Source organism: Staurois parvus, unplaced genomic scaffold (genome assembly GCF_062004578.1).
Source record: "Staurois parvus isolate SC_StPar_1 unplaced genomic scaffold, SC_StPar_1.0 ptg000572l, whole genome shotgun sequence".
Taxonomy (NCBI): domain Eukaryota; kingdom Metazoa; phylum Chordata; class Amphibia; order Anura; family Ranidae; genus Staurois; species Staurois parvus.
In genome coordinates, this window is record NW_028318368.1 from 7,334,078 (window position 1) to 7,356,891 (window position 22,814).

The following is a 22,814-nucleotide window of genomic DNA, read 5'->3' on the forward strand; positions in this document are numbered from 1 at the left end:
ATAAGGGTTAACAAAATAAGAACCTATCTAGCTGCTATCACTTTCAGAACTAAAGAAGAATATAAACAAAAGAAAAGAAAACATGCAAGTAATGATTAAAAAAACATCACAGCAAATGAATACATACATGATGAATGAACATAAAAACAGACTACTTCTAAAACAATATAGTAGTTAGCCCAGCTGCAGCTAGGGCACTATCAGCCATGCCCCATGCAATGCAGATAACACCAGTAATCGAATGCAACTGTATATGTGATTAGAGTTCTAGTAGCAACAAACTTGAAGTGTTACTAAACCCAGGCCCCTGCATTCACTATATCTGGTCTCCCACAGTACACAGAACATGGAAATGCAACTATTTTAGTAAATATAAACTTCTAAATACCTTTTCTCATCAGCAGTTAGAACAGTCTTGAGACTTCTATCAGTGTCCAGCAGAGCACTGGTTAGAGCTTGTAGGAGGAGTTTTCATTCCCCCCTGATGAGGCTGCATAACCCCCTGACCCTCTGTCTGGACAGCACTGATTGGCCCTGTGCTGATCACATGCACTCTCCCAAGAAAAAAAAAAGCAAAAAAAACTCTAGTGATACACACCAAACTGAGCATGTGCAGCTTGCCCCCAAGGCTCTGTTCTATCAGCAGATGGATTTGGGACAGTAGAAGGAGAGGATGAGAGAAGACAGGATAAAACATCCTTTTTACACAATGTGGATCTGTTCTATCAGCAGATGGATATGGGACAGTAGAAGGAGAGGATGAGAGAAGACAGGATCAAACATCCTTTTTACACAAGGTGAAGGATTAACATCTTAGCTTAGTGAGTATAACAAGCATGCTTTACTGCATATACAGACTGATCTTACTGTTGTATGTTTAGTAACACTTTAAGCTACCAAAGTCCAGAAACTGGAACACAAAACCAGTGTGCACATTAGAGCGGTCACACATTTTATTCATTTTCCATTTGTATTACATCAGTTAAGACCAAAATGGAAACACAAAAGACACACTTAAAACTGCAGATGTGGGCATGGAAACAAGCAGCTTCTTGGTAGGAATGGTTTAATGCTGTAATAAACCATTGTAGCATGTTCTTTCCAAAGTCTAACCAAAAGCCAAAAAATAAAATAAAAAGTATATTGAACATTTATCTTGGATTTTTTTTTCCTTTAAACTGCATTACTTCCTTGTGGAAACGAAGCAATTTTACATCCTGTGAGCAAAAGCTGCAGGAAATGTGCAAGGCTGAACTTAATGGACATCGGGCTTTTTTCAAACTTATTTGAGAACATCTGAAGACTGTACTGATGGTCTGTGGAAATAGTAATATTGGTATTTCCTATAGTCTTTGCTTTATTTAAAAGAAAAAAAAAAAAAAAGCTGAATTTTGTGGTCGATGCTCCATTTCAGCACTTGTTTACTTTGCTCCATTGGTTTAAAGTCCCCTTCCATGCTGTTGCATTACCGCTGTTCAGTAGTTCTAACAGTTCTAAACGCTGTTCAGTAGTTCTAACAGTTCTAAACACTGTTCAGTAGTTAAGGTTGGATTTTATTAGCATAAAACACCCAACTCCTTTCCATCTAATGCAATATATTTCTGATACTAAAAAAAAAAATTAGCACATATAGCAACGCCAAGAAAGTCCCTATTGCATTAACTATGTATTAAATAGCATACATTTATTTTTTAAATTAAAGATGTTCTCAGTAATCATATGCTGAGAAGGAAGTAGCCACACAAATGGCCTATTTATGTTTCCTTTTGTTTTTTCATGCGATAGGAGCTGTATATTTAATGCACAGGGGTTATATTAAAACGGTGATGAATTTGAAGCTGGCCTCAAACATTGTAAATCTTTATTGGCTACACAGGTACATCCATTAAAACAATGCTAATGCATTTCAGCCACTATGGCCTTAGTCATGATGCTATGAGTAAGGCCATAGCAGCTGAAACACGTTAGCATTGTTTTACTGGATGTACCTGTATAACGAATAAATATTTGCAATGTTTAAGTCCGCCGAGTTGCCGGCTTCACATTTAAGTATTGACGGACTGCACATCCCAGCTACAAGCACTGGTTTTCAGCCTTGGACAGAAATACTAGTAGTAGAACTTGGGTATAGTATTCAGTGATCCTGTATTAAAGCGGTACTCCAGAAAATCCACAAAGACAGTTTAAATACAAATACGTTTATTCTTTTATCCATCAAAGCCTTATGGATCAGCTATTCTTGCAGTACACCAACCACTGCCAGTCACAAAGGCCACAATCACATTTGTGCATCTTTACAGTTTACAACAGCAGCTGCATAATGTTACTATATTTTTTGATTAAGCAAATTTCACAAATTTTGAGTAGGTAGCATTCCCAGACGACAAAAGAGAAATGCTGCACACTGGTGGGCTGCAGGAATAACTTTGTAGTATAGTAATAGCAATGAGGTGGATATTGTAATAACTAAATTGACTTGGCATTTGAGGAAATTTTCTGTTTTCCAGGGACAACCATGACCAGGATTAAAGTGGAGCTCAAGCTCTTTGCATGAACAAAGCTCCTCTTCTCTAGACACAAGCAGTAGAGTAACCCAGTATCTCCACGAAGCTGGCAGCCCTACATATGAAATTATTTACATGCATTTTTGTTGTTACATTTAACTAGACTGAGCTTCTGTAGAGACCATTTTAATTAAAAACGTACATTTTATTCATTGTTTAGAAAAAGATTGTGAAGTGCTACAACAAATACCCATCAAACACCATGACATTAGTGGTTACCAGAAAAGGTATTATGCGCCATGCATTAAAGTATCATACCAAATGCATAAAACTGCTTGAAGGAATAACCAATCATATTCTTCTTTTCATGCTTTTAGTGCACTAAGAGAAAAATAAGAATACATTGTTCTCCATTCAGACACCAATGGCATGAAAATACTATCTCCTCCCTTCAACACAGAAATATGACCATTAGCAACTCTATAAATGAAGCTACATGTTCCTGTGAGGCATAATAAGGTTAGAGCAAACATATTTAACACATCATCATTCATTGAAATGTTTTTCCCCACCAACACACACATTGAGGATTTTAAAATGTATCGTATTGGTATAATCTTATGTCTGATTTTGTATGAAAAACATATCTAATGGACATTAACAAATAAAAATTATGGGACAACTGTAATGAGGAAGAAAAAAAAAAGACTGGACTGCAAGTACCTGTGTTAATCTTCAAAACGGTTCTTATGTTCCTGTGAAATCCATTGGTGCAGACATAAGGCCTTAAAGCCTACCGACTTTTCGCTGAAGCCAAGTTCAAGTATAAAAGACCCATGATGTCTCACCTGGCCTCCCAACAAATCTAATGGAGCGCAGATCGGCAGTTACTGGGGTGTGAGAAAGCATGCTTTTATCTGGCAGCCGACAATCAGCTTGTCAGATTTACACCCCCCAAAGTGTTTTGGTGGCAGTAAAAGGGTTAAACCATCACCAAAACAATCCCACAATCACTGGTGGGCAGTGGCATTTTCATACCCTCTCCTCCATCACTGGTGGTCGCTGGCAACTTAAATCCCACTACATTGTCTTTTAAAGGGCCACTAACCACCAAACTACTGTTTACATTTGTGATTGCTGTGATTGGTCATCACAGCGATCACAAAGGAATAGAGCCTCTTTGATTGGTTCTGTGCCTTACGCCTATGCTTTCCACTGTCTGAAGACATCAGAAGCAGCAGCACTGTGTGGGCCTGCACCAAGGCAGAATAATTCTCCACCTGGAGGCTGTTTTACCACAACAGCCGGTAGGAATTGGTCAATCTCTATTTAAAGTTGAGGCCCCAATGGACAGCCCGGGCTTAGGATTCAAGGAACTGCACAAGGATCAACTTAATTACTAAGATAGATAAGTATTTGTAGGAACCACAAGATATCTGCACTTCAGTGTTGTTGTTAGCTTTTTAGGGCAGATCTGGTTTATTTTAAAATTTACTGTTGACAAAGAATGGCACAAACATTTTAACAGCCCCTCTAGCAAACATCCTTTAGGTTGGCCACACAATTTTATTGTACTTTTCCTTTAGATTTACCAAAACTATATAATATGAGGTAATATGAGGTCAAACCTAAACACTTCCAATTTGTATGCAATCAGGCAGGCCCTCGCACGGCACAGCTGAATGTAAATCAAAAGGAAATTGAATAAGAAAATTGTATAAAATATGGTCGGGGTTAGATGTGCTCTGACTGCCCAATTTCTAAACAGCAGTTAGGGGAATGGGGCATGGAGGTGAAAATACTTCTTTTACGACAGAATTTGAGGTCCATGTTTCTGGAAAAACAAACCTAGTACATAACAGGAGACTATTCAGAATAGCTGGCAAAACAAAAACAGTAAATGATTACTGTATCAGGAAACACATTGATATGTGGGCCATTTTGCATTGATCCTGGAAAACTGAAGCCTTGCAGTAACCCAAACCTTTGAGATCAGAAGATAAATACTGCAAGCAAATATTCCATTACCTCATGCTGTAACCTGACATCATCAGATTTCTGTCGATCAACAATAGAGTCGTAGTGTCTTTCCTTTAAATCACATATTTCTTCCTCACTTAAAGGTCTGTGAAGTAAAGAAGGAAATAATTAAATCATTAGAGCCTTGTCCAGACATTCCATCTGGTAACATCCCACACTCAACGGTATGCAGAGAGTGATCTATATCGAAGAACTTATATTATGACAAATTTCCTTCAATAAAAGCATTGGTCTTTATATGGACTAAAAAAATATAATCTAGGAAAAAAAAAATGCTGCATATGACAACCAACCAGATTTCATTTAATTGTCTAGTATATGTTGGAAAGCAAATTCAGAATACTTAATTTGATGTCATGGAAAAAAATGTTATTTCCTTCCAGTTCAGCTAATCTTCAGCTATCCAGACAAATAGCTTTCACATACTCTGCAATATAAAGGCAAGCAATCAATCATCTGTAATAAAAATGGAAAATGTGGTTGGCATCTTACTGCAGATCAGTGGGTCTCATTATATTTTGCTTGCTCCACTGTGCCTAAGGGAGAAAGCTATAGATTGATAAGACATCAACCACTCACATTAACACACCAAAGATGTTCCTACACGGTAGGTGTTTACAACAGCTTAGTTCGATGGTGGTCAGCTTAAATATAGGGGGCCTCAAGTGAGACTTCAACGTGCTTGGAGGACCACAAAAATGCAGCCCATAGATTACACAGTTTTCTTTCCTTCCATTACAGGTGGAAGGAAAGAAAATTACTTGAGTGTTGATGGGGAATCCCTCCCACAGTGCTATTGTGTTGTGCTGGCAGCACAGATGATCACTGCTGGAGGCTATAGACACGCTGGTTGTACTGAAGACGATTGATGATGAATCTCAGCCAGTCCCTGCTTAACCAACCGACATCTATGGCTGGATTTAAAAGGGATGCTTAAGCTATATTTTTTTTTTCATTAAAATAAAAGTTATACTAACCTGCTCTGTGTCATGATACTGCACAGAGTGGTTCTTACTTCCTCTTCTGAAGTCCCCCGCTGGCGCTCTCAGCTCCTCCTCTACTCCGAGTGCCCCCTCAGCAACCCATGTACTGAGGGGGCACCTGTGAAGACAAGCTCCTGAGCTGGGCTGTGTGCCATGCCCTTGACTTCCTCCTCACAGTATTTGACTGACAGCAGCAAGAGCCTATGATTCCCCCTGCTCTCAGTGTGTCCTGTCAGAAGAGGAAGAGAGCAGAGTGGGGCTGGAGACGGGACAGCACTGGATCAATAGAGGAGTCAGGTGTTTAGGGACAGAGGAAAAGGCAGTAGAGCATTTTTTTACGCTAATGCACTGAATGCATTAAAAAGGTAAAAATGTTTAGCGTTTAGAGCCACTTTGATTTTCACAACATTGCTATTATTAGCACATTATGTTGTAGTGCACCGAGAAAAAAATTATATGTTTGTACAAAATGTTAATAGAAAACTACTATTTGTGATGTGTGCACCAATGGTATTTGATTGCCAATAGCACTGTCCAATCAGGAGACACATTCCACAATGAAGGAATAGGTATTGTTCATTGGAACAGCTCTAACCAGCAAGAGGGAAAGTGCCAGTCAGCAGCCACACAACACACCTCTCCCAAAGTTCCCAATGCTCAGATCTACTGGAATCTTGGTCAATCAGCACAAAGGCCTTCCATCTGTCCAGCACCAAGGCCCACCAAAGCCTCTGTCACTTATTGTGCAGCACTCTGTCCTCCAGACCTGATTACAGGTCTCGAGCATAGCTTGTTGAGCATCCAGGCTTCATTTTATACATTTGAAATTACAAAAGAGTAAAGTGCACTACCCTATCTGGGAATTCATGCAGGCACGTATTCTTACACTTAGCTCTATCAATAATTCAGGCTAGCGTGGAGAGAGAGGCAGGATTGTTTTGATTATTCTTAGTGAGCACCTTAAGAATAGCCAATTCTGCAACCTGAACTCCATCATCATGATAGTATCAACATATAAAAGCGACGGATCTTAGTGATGTATGGGCAAGCTTTAAGGATTGAAAAACACACCTTTGCACTACTGTGCATTGAGATAGCATGTGCACTGTTGGAAATATGCTGCAGGCCCATTTTTTGGTCCTGTCCTGTGAACTGGCAAGCCATTCAAAATTATTGGACTGTTTTACGCAACATGCTTTAAAGCATAAGGCAACTCATGTTAACGCAGCATTACAGAAATGGAGAAGTGTGAATGGGCCCTTAAAGTAAAGTACACTGAACATTTCTCATTTAAAGAATATTTTGGTCTCCAAAAAGGCAAGTTTTTTTGGCTTTTTTCTTTGTGGATATCCGAGTTTGTCTAAATTAGACCTTTAAAAAATTTGCTTTTTCATCCTTAACGTAAACCTGTCAAGAAACCTAGGTGATCCAAACTGGTGACAAAAAGGAAAAAAAAAATTATAAACAGGAATCACCTGTCATGAAATATGCATACTAATTCAGTATTCAGAGAGTCCAATTTATAAGCAGCTGAATTTTCATACAAATCAAAAAAAAAACAAAAAACAATTTTACCTAAAATCAGCACAAGGGACAGTGCTTTTAATGTAAATGGTCCAGATTTCAACTAGGACAGCCAGCACCTGCATAATGAACTCTTCTGCACCCCCAAAACATCACAGTTGTAATCTTCTGGTGCTGCACAGTTAATACAAGTGCTGGACCTGTCACAGGCACTTATCGAGGGTGCCAACTATGTTTATCCACCCCCATCCTCCATTTATAGATGTCGTACTATAGCTTTCCTAAATTTAAAGCAATCTACCAATGAAGGACAGGTGGATGAAAGCAAGGTCCCTCTCTTAAAACTTTAGTTTGTTCCTGCCCATCCTACCTGGTCAATAAGGATACCTGTATCTCTAGACTGACCTGCTAAAGATAAAATTAAAAGGTAAATGGCATGCCTATCAGCATGTTCCTTGTGAGCACATAAGCACTGCAGCACAACTAATTAGCTCCTTGTACTGCTCTCCCTCTCTCTCTCCCAGTCTGAGCTCTGCTGTGAAACAGAGGAAGGAAAGAAGTTGCTATCAAAGTCTATTTGCGTTCAAATTTAGTTAAGGCCTTTTTCAACATGGGTAGCATCTGTTTCAAACAGCAAGGGGTCCATGGACAGATCCCCTGCTGAGTCAAAGCAGAATGTAATGGATGCCACTTTTGTGACATCATGCCTGTTCAGTTTTTCCTTCTACTTGAACAAAGAGCTTAACCACTTATGTGTCTACATTTGCCATAGGTTTTAAAATTTAGGTTAATTTTTTTTAGATCTTTTAGTAATTACAGCCATAAATTAAAGTTCATACCGTTAGAGTTTGTTTCTTTACAAAAATAACTTGGAAAGGAAGATGTGATAAACCTCAATGTGTTACAGTATGAGAGCGTGTTAACATCTGTGTCCTTTTGTACCCATTACGTATCATTAGATTCTGCGTATTACTTATCTTGTGGATGACCATGAGCATTAGACACCATCTGCACTCTTGTCAAGGACACCCACTGAGAGCTTTTAAAGAGGTCATTAATGGACATTAACGAAAAAAAAAAAAAAAAAAAATCAGATATCCTCAAATTTTTCGGTCTCCTCTTGAACACTCTTTTACTAAGTAGAAGCTCAATTCATTAAGCTATAACATTCCCTATTTGCCTCAAATTACTGCAAATGCTATGAGCCACGATGATTTGCATTTTCATGTGCTTCCATTGATTTCAATGGGAACCAGCGCGTTAAAATATAAGGTATGAAGGGGCCCTCATGCACTACTGATTATTACAGCTGTACCCTGGCTGATATCTAGGAAACCATGAGCTGATGGCAGTCATGGAATACTAGATAGGACCAGAGTCGACATAATGTATTGCCATTATATTTTGGTTTAATAAACTGTAAAAGAATAATCTCTTACCTCTGACTACTTCCTGGACTTTCCCCCTGTAAAACAAAATAATAAATTAAGACTTGTATTTTTCTAACAATGTCAAATCAGATCACATCAGCTGATGGAAATAAAGCGTAATAATAAAAGTGACATCTATACTGTGCAAAAAGGAAAGAAAAAGAAAAAGAAAAAAAAAAAAGGTTTTGCCTTCTACTTTAATCCACATATGTATGGACCCCATCCTCAAGTTCATATCTACAGAGAAGGTAAAATGCCTTTTAATTTATAAGTGAAGGTTAGAAAGAAGAAGGAGTCAGCATAGTGAAACCCAGAACATGGGCAGCAGTGCCGAACTGACCAAAACACGTTTGAGGTAGTAGTGTCGCAATAGCAACCCAGACTGCTTAAAATGGTATTAAAGCCAAAACCAAAAATGTATTCTGTTGCAGCTTACCAATCCTTAGCTGTGGTGGCTACATAAGTTTTCATTTATTAGCCTTTATTACTCTGTTTTCACCTGGTGATCTGGCCAGTAACACACCTCCAGTGTTGGAGTGAATGTGTACAGACGGCATATTTGGACAGCAGGATTGTCAGTCTGGGGGAAGGGGTGTGTTAGATGGATTAGCAGATGTACATCCAATAACAAACTCCAGCAAACATTTTATAAGCAGTTACAGCAACAGTTTTTTTCCTTTTGGGATAAAGGTTTTATATGAATACATAAAAGCTGATTATTGTAATTACACCTGCCAATGCCGTTTTTGCATTTTTTTTAAACACGTTTAAAAAAATCATTTTAGGCCTGAAGATTACACAAAACCCCGAAAACATTATATATTTTCGGAAAGCAGACACCCTACAGAATAAAATACTGGTCACACGATATTACTGCAAATTTCAGAAAAAATATAAAAGACGAGGTTGTACCAAGTAAACAGATACCAAACATGCCAAACCTTAAATTTGTGTGCACCTATGAAATTGTGTCAAACTTCAGTACCCTATATTTTCTATAGAAAACACTTCAAAAGCCCCTATAGATCATCAGTTTAGTGTTATGGAGGAGGTCTGGTGCTAGACTTTTGCTCTCACTCCAGTGTGCACGGCGATATGTAACGTGTGTCACAACCGACATTTTCACACACAGGCGCCCCGACGTGTGCATTTACATTCGTACATGCGTATATTTGGGGATGGCGGTGGGCTTGCGTGTAACTTTATGTTATGTGCTTGGGAATAACGTTTTTGTTTTTTTTTGCAAAAAAAATTTTTTTTTTCATCACATAAGGGACACAAAGTCCCCTATGTGATGATTTTTTTCGGTGGCAGCTTCTCTTTATTGAGACGTGCAGGGTCTAAAAGAACCTGAATGTTTCATCTGGGCTCCATTAGATGTATTGCAATGCAAACCACATTGCAGTACTTTGTTCCCAGGCTATTCTAGCCAGGAAAAGTGACAGCCGTGACCCGGAAGTGACATCACAGATGTCGCATTCCAGGTTACACAAAGAAGGGGAAGGGAGCAGATGCTCATCCGCTCTCTTCTCCACCCGCCAAGGCTCTCCCCGAGCCCATAGATGGGGTATGCGGAGCCCGGATACATGGCGGGAACAACACCAGGCTGTGGAAGTGATCAGTGGCAGACGAGTCGCCTGACCACTTTCACCTGTACACAATGTATATGAAATGAAGAGCATATTAGCACTTTAAGGGAGATGGACGGGGGGTGGGGCTAGTCATTTTACATGTAAAATATCAGCTTAACCACTTGGTAACTGCTCTATAACCGAATGCAGCACAGTTACCCAGTTCTGGAAGGGTGTCATATGACATCCTCCCAGAACACGCCCTCCCGCGTGCCCCCAGGGTGCACACCCAGCAATCTCTGTAATTGCTGTGCCCTGCGGACACAGCTGATCACGTGATGAGGTAAATGGCTAATCACAGCGGCCTTTTACCACGTGATCAGCTGTCTCCAATGACACAGCAGATCACGGAGTAAATACAGTTGACAGTTATCGGCAGCACTTTCCTCACACTGTCACAGAGGAGATTGGCACTGATCATCAGTTCCCTGCAGTGCCACCCATCAGTGTCGCCCGGCAGTGCCACCTATAAGTGCTGCCTATCAGTGACCATCAGTGCAGCATCATCAGTGCCTCTTCATTAATGCCCATCAGTGCCTCCTCATCAATGCCCCCCAGTGTTGCCCATCAGTGCAGCCTCATCAATGAACATCAGTGAAAGAGAAAAATTACCTGTTTGCAAAATGTTATAATAGAAACAAAAACTTTTTTTTCTTCAAATGTTTTGCCCTTTTTTATTTATAGTGCAATTGTCAAAGTGCGACAGCGCTGAAAGCTGAAAATTGGCCTGGGCAGGAAGGGGGTATATGTTCCCAGTAGGCAAGTGGTTAATGTAAATCTTATTCCTGTGTGTTAAAATGTGGTCACTGATTATATCCCTGGTAGCCAGATATCACATGATCTGCTTTACATTCACGAAAACAAATGTACCTTTTCCACTTAAAACAATGATTTGATTTGGCTTATTCATCCCTGTGAAGTACAAGTATTAACCACACATCCACTTTACGATCCAGAATTCTACTAAGAATATATATAAATATATGTACATATACTATATTTGTATATTCCTCTAATGCGCTAATTGACAAGAATTTTTGAGTAGCAATACACAATGCATTAAAGCTGCAATTACACAAAGACGGAGATTCCAAAACTATACAGTCTTGTCATTAGCCTGTATCCTTAGAGATTTTAGAATCTACTCACCTCATCACTTTCTACAAGATTTTCAAACTGTTTAAAGAAGAAAATAAAAATATAAATTATTAACGTTAATTGAAAAACATGCATATCTTGTATTTTAAATATGTTCAAAATAATCCACTCTATGGCTCGGTACACACTAGTGCGACTCCAAAATCGCACAATTTCCTATGCAATTAATATGACTTTCATGCAGCTTTACACTCTCTGACACTCAAGTCGCAACAAAAGTCACATCAAAGTAATGTAGGAATCTTTTAAAAGTTGCTTCAACTTTTAATTTGCAAAGATTGAAACGGGTGCCATTGAAATCAATGGGCTGCGATTTGTCATTTGTCATGCGACTGTGTATAAAGTCGCATGGCACATCGCACTAGCGTCAACGGAGCTTTAATGAACATCCTAAGACCTCCAAATATATAAAAAAAGATACAATATCAACAACACTTATGACTCATAGCATGCATGATAAAGGTTGTCTGTTTCAGGATATCCTGTTAACCTCAAACAGTACTTATATGGAAGATGAAACGGACAGTATTATTTCTAGCCTTATTCTTGGCTCAATGCATTTTTTAACAGGAAAAAATTTATACGGAGGGAAAAACAAACAATGGTGACAGCATAGAACATCAAAAAAGCAAACCTTTCCCAACGCGGCCTTTCCCAACCAGGGTTTCATGGAACCCTAGCATTCCTCATGAGGTTGCGAATGGTACCTTGGGCAGTGGTGGACTGCTCTTCCAACTACACTGACTGCCAATGCAATTTTTCACTGACCATCTATCTAATGGGTCATTTCTATACTGACCATCCATACAAGGGGACACCAACAATTTTCACTGTCTGTTTCTTTTCTATTATTGTTAATTTCAAGATGAATTCTGAAAATAATTTGGCCAGGAAGATTTGAAAAACAAAAAATGAACTGCCCTGGATGTTAAATACAATAGGGCAGCCATTTTCAAACATTTTACCTCAGAGGGATGATTTATATAATAACTGTGGCTAGGGGAACCCTGCTAAACACAATTAATCAGAGGGACAGTGGAAAAAAGTCACCTGACAGTGGTTGCCAGTGAGAACAATGCCCCTTTACAGTAGTTGTCACAATACCACCCCTCATACAGCTAAAAAGATCACCGATAGCTTGTCTCTGGCTCTTCCAAATAGTACTAGCCCCAGAACTATGCAGCCACCACCAGATGGGAGGTCAACCAGAGCTCATGGATCCCCTAGCAACATCTGGAGGAACCCTAGTTGAGAATGGCTTCTCTAGACACGCCAGATTCTCTTTAAAACTTTCTTCAACTTTCTAATGACCATTATCTACTGTGAGCTGCAGGTATAGTCATTTTTACCAGGGGCACCCTAAATTAAGACAATTATTTCAAAGGTTTCTCCTGAGAAATAATGCTCTAGACTACATATTTCTTAAAATATTGTAAAGACTCTTCAAAAACTACAGTTCATATTTTCAACCTTAAACCTGAAGTTTAATCTGCTTTTTTGATTACATTTTGCTTTCCCTGGTTTCTGATTGTCCACTTAACTGCTGGAAGCTCACAGTGCGTCCAGAGCAATCAACACGGATGGTCACCACTGACCTGTCATTGAAGTGTACAGGGATCACCGGCAAGAGCTAGCAACTCACAGGTGGCTGAATCAGCTGCAGTCATTCACACTGAGGCTAGTCGCCCATGCAAATGTAGCCCAATAGTGTTCAAGCCACTCTTTTACATCAGCACTGGCCAGTACATCTGCTCCCTGTGTGTAGCAGTGCTAACTCACTGAGCCTAGTAAAAACCTTTTCTCAGCTCTAGTTGTAGAACTGGCCATGGACAATGTCTAGTGGGGGTGGTTATTAACCCTGGATCCAGAGGTCGGTTCTTCACCTGGCTGCTTACTGCCTATAGTGATATTATTTAATAAAGAACTATGTGTTCCAAATTGGAATAGCAAATGAGAAAAGAAAAGGAATGGTACAGCGATGAAAGTGACCAGGTTAGTTACCACTACTACAACTACTTTTTACAGAGAGTGAGATTACAGCTCTGATTATTTGCCATGATGATCTGACACACACATTACCGCATCAGTGAATTTTTGAAAATCGGAATACTTGTGAATGGGGGGCTAGGTGTGGGTGAGGCTAATAGTGCGAATAGCGGGATTGGCAAAATGCAGTTAACAGTGGGAGGGGCTTAAAACACGAGCCTGCATACAAAGTGCAGAAGTCTGTAATGTACATAGTGCTGGGGTCTGGGGTGGGTAACATACACAGTGCAGGGATTAAGTGTGCTATGCAGAGAGTGTGGAAGGTCAGGAGTGAGTAATGCACAGAGTGCAGGGGTCAGGTGAATGTAACAAATATGCAGTATACATATGCACTGCATACACGTACGGTACATAAAACATATCCAAGGGTAGCCAAGGCACAATATGTTTGACATGAATGCCCAGGTGCTCACCCACAAAAGTGTTTTTTAGGGTCAACATTTCGATGAAGCTCAAGCCATCTTTCTCAAGAGAACTAAGCTTCATCGAAACATGGACAATAAAAGTACTGCTGTTTTTGATCTACCTCCTCTGCAAGACCCATGAGTGCCTCTGTAGTAGTTCTGTATTCATACATAAAGAATACATATACTCTGCATACACAGACATACAGTACAATACACATACATAAACATTGCATACACATACAAACTGCACATGCAAACACTTATCTCTCAGATGGCAACTTTAATTCTGCTCTTCTTGCTACTTGTGGCAGGCACAGTTCCTCCTCCTCCTCTTGTAGCAAGCATAGCTCCTCCTCATAGTCCTCTCCCTCCTCCTAATCCTCCAAAGACAGCAGGTACTTCCAGGGTGCAGAGTACATGACTCAGGGATATGTCACACGCTGTGATTTTATATCTCCACAACAGAAATTCCAGAAATGTAAGCAACCTGGTGATGACCCTGCAACCGGAGCTAAATACCAGTATTGGTAGGCCATTTCCAGAAGGCTTCCAGCTATGCATATTATATATATATGTGCGAGTATATACAGCAGTCTTTTTGGGCAGACACTAACCTCAATAGTAAAATGCTCTCCTCTTGAACAGTTTCTGAAGTATTTAGATCTGCAAGAAAAAACACATAATACACATTTGAAAGTAAACCGTAAACTGTTTTTAAACTCAAACAATAAAGATGTCCTGTGTCCCCTGTATGCTTCCCGTGTTATCTCAAAGAGCCCTCCTAGTTCTTATTTTGGACTACAGAATGATTAGCCTTTCTTAGTAGAGATCTGAGAATGAGAGTGGTTGAATAGTTTAGCAAAAGATACTGGCCAGGGCTGACAACACTCAGTTCATAAAAATACAGTGATGTCAGCCCGCAACAGGACTTAAACTGGTTCTAAAGTCTAAGAGTTTTTTTTTCTTTTAATTTAAGAGTAGAACTTCGCTCCCTCAATCAACATTGATATTTTTAATCCTTATGCTGCTAGCATTAGTAAACAGATAGGAAATAAAATCTCCTTTAAAAAATAGATAGGAATGTATATCATAATTTACTTGGTTTATACTTTTTTCCTTACATTTCTTCAGTTACTTACTGGTTTGCAGGCCTAGGCAAATGATGTCATACATCTCAGGAGAGAGGACAAATTGTTAGAGACTTATGTGTATGGAAAAGAGGGAGCAAGCGTGTTGCTGTGCACTTTGTAGGTTTTTATTTCTGGTGAGTGTGCAATTCACTAAGGGGTGTTGTGTGGCCATACAATGAAAGAATGGCTCTCAACTGGATATGGTGGTGGAGGTCCTTTAATGGCCTCACTTTATTACTTTGATCACTATTTGTATTGTGTATGTTTTCATTGCACTGGGTATTTATTCATTCACATTTATAATAATTTAATACTGTAGGTCCTACAGTATTAAATTATTATAAATGTGAATGAATACTGTGTAGGCACTGCAAACATTTGTTATAACAGGGGTCTAATAATACTCCTCTTGCAATGTCTTATTTCTGTGGAGGGCCTGCAAATAATTTTCACCTGCAGCACAAATACTCGTGGGAAAACAAGATGCTGCATAGAGGATTAAAGTTGTTCTAAAGCTTAAGCATTATTACCTAATGCAATTTATGCATTAAGGTAGGAAACGGCCCACTATTGGTCCCCACCAGTCCCTGGATCCTGCTGCGGTCAGTCAAATCCTATGAGGAGGGAGTGGGGGACACTATTTGTGTCTACGGATACACACGACCCGGGTTGAGTGCACCTGCAGAAGTGCCTTCCACAGCAACAGTATGAAGGAGGGTAGATTGCCAGCAGGGGACTCCAGAAAAGGAGGTATGGGACCTCTCTGTGCACTACTATTGCACAGAGCAGGCATGTATAATTTATTTATTTACATAAAACAACATCCTTAAGAATCACGTTAATGCTCTATGTGTGAAAGCAGGTGTGTCTCGGCAGCATTTCCCCACTGAGTCAGACTTAGGCTGGCCATACATTATACAATTATCTGCAGATTTTCTGCCCAATTTCCTTTAGATTTACCTTCAACTATGTTGTGCAAGGGCCTGCCTAATTGGATACAACTGAAAGTGTTGTTTAGGTTTGTCCTCCTATTATATGGTTTTTGGTAAATCTAAACCAAAAATCTGCAGATAATTGTATAATGTATGGCCAGCCTTAGACTGCATTCGCACCTGAGAGATTTGTAGCCCGAAGCTTGAAGCTCCAAAATGCTCAGGAGGGGAAAAAAAAAAAAATCAATATTTCTCTATGGAGATGGTTCACATCTCCACTCCAAGTCGCCTAAACCAGAACACCTGAAGCTCAAAAACGTTTTGGACCTACCTTTGTAGCTCAAATTGGGCAGATTTGCATGTTTTTGGCAAGTTTACCTAGCAACAAATGATGCAATAGATGATACTGGGAACAATTTACTAAACGGTATCTTACCGCATCCGAGTATGCGGTAGGATACCGCATAGCATTAAAAAAAAAAAAAAAAGTTTGAATTCACTAAAAAATGCTACTAAAATACCGCATGAGCTATTTTTATCAAGTCATCCGGTATTTTAGTAGTGAAAACCATGCATTAATGTTTTAGCTGTCAGCGGGGTTCCCTGCTGACAGCTGAATGTAAAAGAAAGGATTGCCGGCAATTAAAAACTAATTTAAAAAGCGATGTAGGGTCCCCCCTCCATCCATACCAAACCCTTCAGGTCTGGTAAGGATTTTGGGGGGTACCCCGCACCATTTTTTTTTTTGGCGTGGGGGAAAGTGGGGGCGCCCCCCTTCCCCTCCTGAACCATACCAGGCCACATGCCCTCAACATGGGGGGGTTGCTTTCGGGCGGGGCACCACCAGAACTTTCAGAATTAGGTTTGAGAAGTACAAATGCAATATTCAAAAACCAAACAGTTTGCCCCAATGAGAGAGACCTTCTGGATCTTTATGCTCAATACCTTGTCCTTATATCTGACCTTCTTGATTTTTTATTGTACAAGTTATTACTTTTTAATGCATTGAAGGTTATGCATAGTCTGTTTTTTAAATTTAATATATATTTTTATATTGTCTGTTCCCTCTATGTTTAATACTTTTAGTAATAGATTAAATAAATGGATATAGTTGGTAGATTCCTTAACCCCTTCACGCCGACGTCTCCCGGCCCTTTAAGAGTTTTAGAAGCGGGGGGGCAGGGTTTAGGGATCATGTGACCGCCGTGACTCATCGTCACAGCGGTCACATGATCGGAAAAGGTCCCAATCGAAAGAAGAGACCGGGACCTTTTCGTGAGTACCGGACATGTGTGCTGGGAGCGCGTGCTCTCAGCACATATGCATTTTGTATACTGAACGCAAATGTGCGGTCGCTCACCGTCTAGGCCCAGATGCCAGGAGGCCGCACATTTGTGTGCGGCCCGCGTAAAGGGGTTAATATAATATTACTACTATCACTTTTTAGTGTGGTGGTGTTATTATTGCATGTTGCACTTTGTACTTCGTTATTTTACAGTTTGCAATATATCTTCTAGCATATGAGTGATCATGTTTACTCTACCACTGCATTGGACTATGTGCTGTGCTTCCGCACAGTCTGTTTGTTTTCTGGATGGCCACTAAGTTTTGATGTTACTGGTGTAAATGATGCCCTGTCAGTCCTGGCTGGTGCGCTGCTCCAATTCCATAAATATCTTACCTGCACTATCTAGCGCACTTCCCTTTTTTCTCTATATTTCCCAAAGTGTAATACTCTACCTGAGGTGTAGACCCTGACTGAATAGTACTCCCAACTTTTAAACTCACTACTGGATTGAACTCATTTCCTACAGGTGACTAGGAATTTTCAAGAAACTAACAACTATATTTTCTCAGGAAAAGGAGCTGGTAGGAATCTGTTAGGCTCTGTTCACACTGTCGCAACTTGGGATCTGACTTGTGTGATCCCAATCGCATGACATGTGAAATCCTATGTTAGTCAATGAGAGCTGTCTTAATTAGCACTACTGAAGTTGTTTTGACTTTAGAAAAGGTTCCTGTACTACTTCAAGGCAACTTCCATCCGACTTGTGCCCATAGACTTTAATGGACATCACCTCCAAGTTGGATCCTCATCTATAGTGATGTGATTTGGACCTGACATTACAGGGAGATTACCCAGGCATCCCCTGAAAGTTGCTTCAAAATTGATTCAAAGTCGCTTTAAAGTAGTACTCAAGTTGCCTGGCAAAGTCGCACTGTAAGTCACGTGACTTTCAGGTCACAGTAATGTGAACCAAGACTCAGGGCTGGTTCACACTATAGAAACGCATTCCGGATGCGTTTCTGCATATGCATTTTTGGCACATTTCGGTGCGTTTTTCCCCCCTCTTTTTCCTCAATTTAAATAGGGATATGTGCGTTCCAGTGTGTTTTTGATGAGTCTTACTGCGTTCCAGTACAGTTCTGTGCAGGAAAAATGCAGCCTGTTCTACTTTTTTCTGCCTCTGGAACACACAGGAACTGCAAGCACTGATGTGAACTGTAACATTGACAACCATATAACCTACTTTCTGTGCATTTCGGATGCAGAAAAAAGCACACTGAACATGCATGTAGTGTGAACTGGCCCTCAATGTTTATTAAAATAATTGCAATATAAACGTTATGACATTGTCCTGAAAAACAAGAGGGGATAAAACCCATTTGTAGTCTTTTCCAACCTACTCATGACACAAAAGTTGCAATGCAAAATTCATGAAAGAGGCTTGAATTATTGAGAAGGGAAATGTAAAAGCAAAGATATTTTAAATAAAAGTAACAAAAATGCCGTGAATTCCTGAATGGAGAAGCAGACAGATAGGTCATTAATGTGGTCCACATTAAACCTTGACCCGAGCAAACACAACGCTTTCTGAAAAATTAGCTAATGAACCAGCACGGGGTTAGGGAACGTTCAGAAAGAGCCACATTAATTAATAAAAGCTTTTCATGAATCATTTATGTGTTTTGGTCTGAGCTGCACATAGATATTTTACTAGCTCAGTAAAATATGTAACCAATGACAGTTTTACTATTCAAATCAAAATGGACAGCTGACAACTTGGATAACTGCAGCTGACAATTGGGGTGACTGCACAGCTGACAATTGGGGTGACTTCTGTTGGTACTATGTGAATAAAATGTACTGACAGAAATTTTGTGATGTAGGATAACATGCCAGATTAATGGCCAAGCTATACTTCTGAATGTGTTTCTATTATGTTAATGTGCACTGCATTGAGTGTGACCATTCATTTTCAGTGGGCTCCCAACGCATATCCATGGTCCAAAAGCACATGTCCAAGAGCTGAGATTCAGGTGTGTTTGTTTTGTGCAGGTATATGTAAAATTGAAAATAAATGACAATAAATGACAGTGTAAACAACTCATTTACATGCACAAGTGCAAATGTGGCCTTAGGGCCGCTGCAATGCTGCGGCTGGTGTATGGTGGGGCTGAGAACAGCACAATGAAGATAGGCTTTGCTCAGAGCATCGCAAGGTTTCCTTTTTTTTTTGTTTTTAATGAAATTTGTTGAGTTGTCACACAGACATCTCAAAGTTCAACTGCCAGCAGTAGAGTGCAAGGCAGTAGAATGGCTCGCACCACATGGACAATGCCTTTTGCCTTGTCCATGTGGTGGAACTGTGCTGCAACAATTAAATAAAAATTAATATTCTGGCAAATTAAATGAATTAGCTCCCAAGTGCTTGATGCTTGGAAACGCATTAGACACACTGACAAGCGTCAGGCATACTGACAAGTGTCAGGCATTTTTTCTGCTAAAGCGCTGCTGCCAAGAGGAGGAGCGAATGTCCTCTGTGCATGAGGCCCTAAAGTTGTTTTTTGGTCTTTTTTTAGATGTATAAAATGCATTAAATAATAAAATAAATAAAAACACAAAATTGGAAAGGGCATAGAATTACATTTTTGAATATTGTTTTTTTACAATAATGAATAAATTTGTATTTGTAAACAAATCTATTCCTAGTTGTGAGCCGAGTACACCAGTGAGTCAACATTGTCCTCATGTCACCTGCTCACATACATATAAATAGCCTTGTTTACCTTCCAACCCACTAATGTATTTTTAGAATTCGAGAATAGAGTTATATTTTAATAATGACATTTAACAATTATGAATAAATTTGTAATTTTATCTATTCTTAGGCCTGGATCACATTTGTGCGGTCCGCGATCTGAGCAGGCACGAGAGCCCATACATTTGAATGGACTCCCGTGCCCCAGGACATGCAGGGAAGAAGTCCCTGCACTTCTTCGGAAATCACAGCCCACACAGGAACCGAGTTTCCCAGTACAGTTGCAATTTCCCGTGCAGGCAGCGTGCCATTCCTCTGTGTGTGTGGTGCAGCTGCAGGTATATGTGAGGGTCTCGCAGCGCTGCCACCCGCACAGATGTGAACCAATCCTTAGTTGTGAGCTGTGAGGGGAGTACACTGGCGAGTCCTCATCCTCCTCATTTCACCTACTCACATACATATGAATGGAATTTTTACCTTTTGAATAAGGAAGGAAAGGGTGAGATGGCTGGGAGAAAAGCAATCTGATATGGGGAGGGGTGCCAAAGGAGATTGCAGCAGAAAGGTACAGATGGTAATGGAAGCACAGGGTTTGGTATACAGGTGCAATTCCCAATCTGTCAGTACTTCTGAGCTAATAAGCCGGTAGCTTTGACAGTGTTGACAGTAGCACTGTGAGCAACAGGGGTCTAACATTCCCTTCTCTATACAAGCCACACTTAAATCACACTAGTGTGAAGCAGGCCTAAATACCAGAGGCTTTATATTCTTACTTGATTCATGGTGACTGTTGTATATCTCTTCCAGATCTGTGCTGTAAGCCTTCATGTAGTTTTATATAGGCAGCACGCAGTGGGAAGAGCTGCTAAGTCACCCCCATTCTTTTCCCCCAAGCTATGTGCAGCCCACTAATTTAAAGGTTATACCTGGGATTTCAATGGCATCTGGTGTACACAAAGTAGATTTAAATCCTTTGTGGCAACTGACAAATATAATTAAGTTTTTGTGCCAGGAGTTCAACGTTTTGTTTCTTGGGCTTAGCAATGCTTTACTGCTACACTGTTGCAGGCTCTGGTTTCACTCAACTGTCTACTCCTACTAGTCTGAGGTTTGATTTTCTACATATATACACACAGTGAAGGAAATAAGTATTTGATCCCCTGCTGATTTTGAATGTTTGCCCACTCACAAAGAAATGATCACTGTAAAAATCGAATGGTAGGTGTATTGTAACACAGAGACAGAACAGCAACAAAACATTCAAAAGAAATGCATGTCTAACAAATTATGCACTGATTTGCATGTTCATGAGGGAAATAAGTATATGATCCCCCATCATTCAGCAGGATTTCTGGCTACCAGGTGTCTTTCATACAGGTAACAAGCTGAGATTAAAAGCGGTCTCTTAAAGGGAGTGCTGCTAATCTTATTTTGTTACCTGTATAAAAGACACCTGTCCACAGGAGCAATCAAACAATCAGATTCCAAACTCTCCACTATGGCAAATATCAAGGAGCTGTCCAAGGATGTCAGGGACAAGATTGTAGACCTACATAAGGCTGAACTGGGCTACCAAACTATTGCCAAGCAGCTTGGTAAGAAGGTGACAACAGTTGGTGCAATCATTCGCAAATGGAAGAAACACAAAACAACTGTCAGTCTCCCTAGGTCTGGTGCACCATGTAAGATCTCACCTCGTGGAGTGTCAATGAACATGAGAACAGTGAAGAATCATCCCAGAACTACACGTGAGGATCTTACCAATGATCTCCAGGCAGCTGGGACCACAGTCACCAAGAAAACAATTGGTAACACACTACGCCGACAAGGATTGATATCCTGCAGTGCCAGCAAGGTCCCTCTGCTCAAGAAAGCACGTCCAGGCCCATCTGAAGTTTGCCACTGAACATCTGAATGATGCAGAGGAGGACTGGTTGAAAGTGTTGTGGTCAGATGAGACCAAAATCGAGCTCTTTGGCATCAACTCAACTCGTCGTGTTTGGAGGAGGAGGAATGCTGCCTATGACCCCAAAAACACCATCCCAACTGTCAAACGTGGTGGAAACATTCTGCTTTGGGGGTGTTTTTCTGCTAAGGGGACAGGACAACTGCACCGCATAAAAGGAACGATGGACGGGACAATGTACCGTCAAATCTTGGGTGAGAACCTTCTTCCCTCAGCCAGGGCATTGAAAATGGGTTGTGGATGGGTGTTCCAGCATGATAATGACCCAAAACACACGGCCAAGGCAACAAAGAAGTGGCTCAAGAAGAAGCACATTAAGGACCTGGAGTGGCCTAGCCAGTCTCCAGACCTTAATCCGATTGAAAATCTGTGGAGGGAGCTGAAAGTTCGAGTTGCCAAACGTCAGCCACCAAACCTTAATGGTCTATACCTCAGGTAGAGCATCTGCCAAGAGGAGTGGGCCAAAATCCCTCCTGAGATGTGTGGAAACCTGGTGGCCAACTACAAGAAACGTCTGACCTCTGTGATTGCCAGCAAGGGATTTGCCACCAAGTACTAAGTCATGTTTTGTGAAGGGGATCAAATACTTATTTCCCTAATGAACATGCAAATCGGTGTATAATTTGTTAGATGTGCATTTCTTTTTACATTTTTTGTTGCTATTCTGTCTCTCAGTGTTACAATACACCTACCATTTTATTTTTAGACTGATCATTTCTTTGTGAGTGGGCAAACATTCAAAATCAGCAGGGGATCAAATACTTCTTTTTTTTCTCTCTCTATCTATATCTATTCAGAGTTTGAAGGGATGCCGAAGAATACCTTGGGGCAAGCAAGTAACCCATGGCTGGCCAACTAAGCTCCACTAGTGCTAAAGTCCATGATTTCAATAGATTTAAGCAATGTTACAATCTGTAAAGAAGCTCAAGCATGGGCAGATTCAGAAAATCATCCTCTTAAAGGAGAAGTATAGTCAAAGCTATTTTTGCTATACTTCTCTTGTAGGTCACAGGAGTGCAA

The 22,814-nt window shown here is 40.3% G+C and overlaps 1 protein-coding gene across 1 annotated transcript in view; it reads right to left on the bottom strand.

Annotated features, from left to right (window-relative positions):
* AP1AR (adaptor related protein complex 1 associated regulatory protein) overlaps nt 1-20,656 on the bottom strand; it is a 41,807-nt gene extending 21,151 nt beyond the window's left edge. The window contains exons 1-5 of the mRNA XM_089691774.1: nt 20,602-20,656; nt 14,338-14,504; nt 11,262-11,288; nt 8,491-8,516; nt 4,533-4,629 (exon numbers count right to left, since the gene is read on the bottom strand). Of these exons, the coding sequence (XP_089547900.1) occupies nt 4,533-4,629; nt 8,491-8,516; nt 11,262-11,288; nt 14,338-14,504; nt 20,602-20,656 (372 nt within the window). The remainder of the gene's footprint in view (nt 1-4,532; nt 4,630-8,490; nt 8,517-11,261; nt 11,289-14,337; nt 14,505-20,601) is intronic.
* Nucleotides 20,657-22,814: the final 2,158 nt, after the last annotated feature.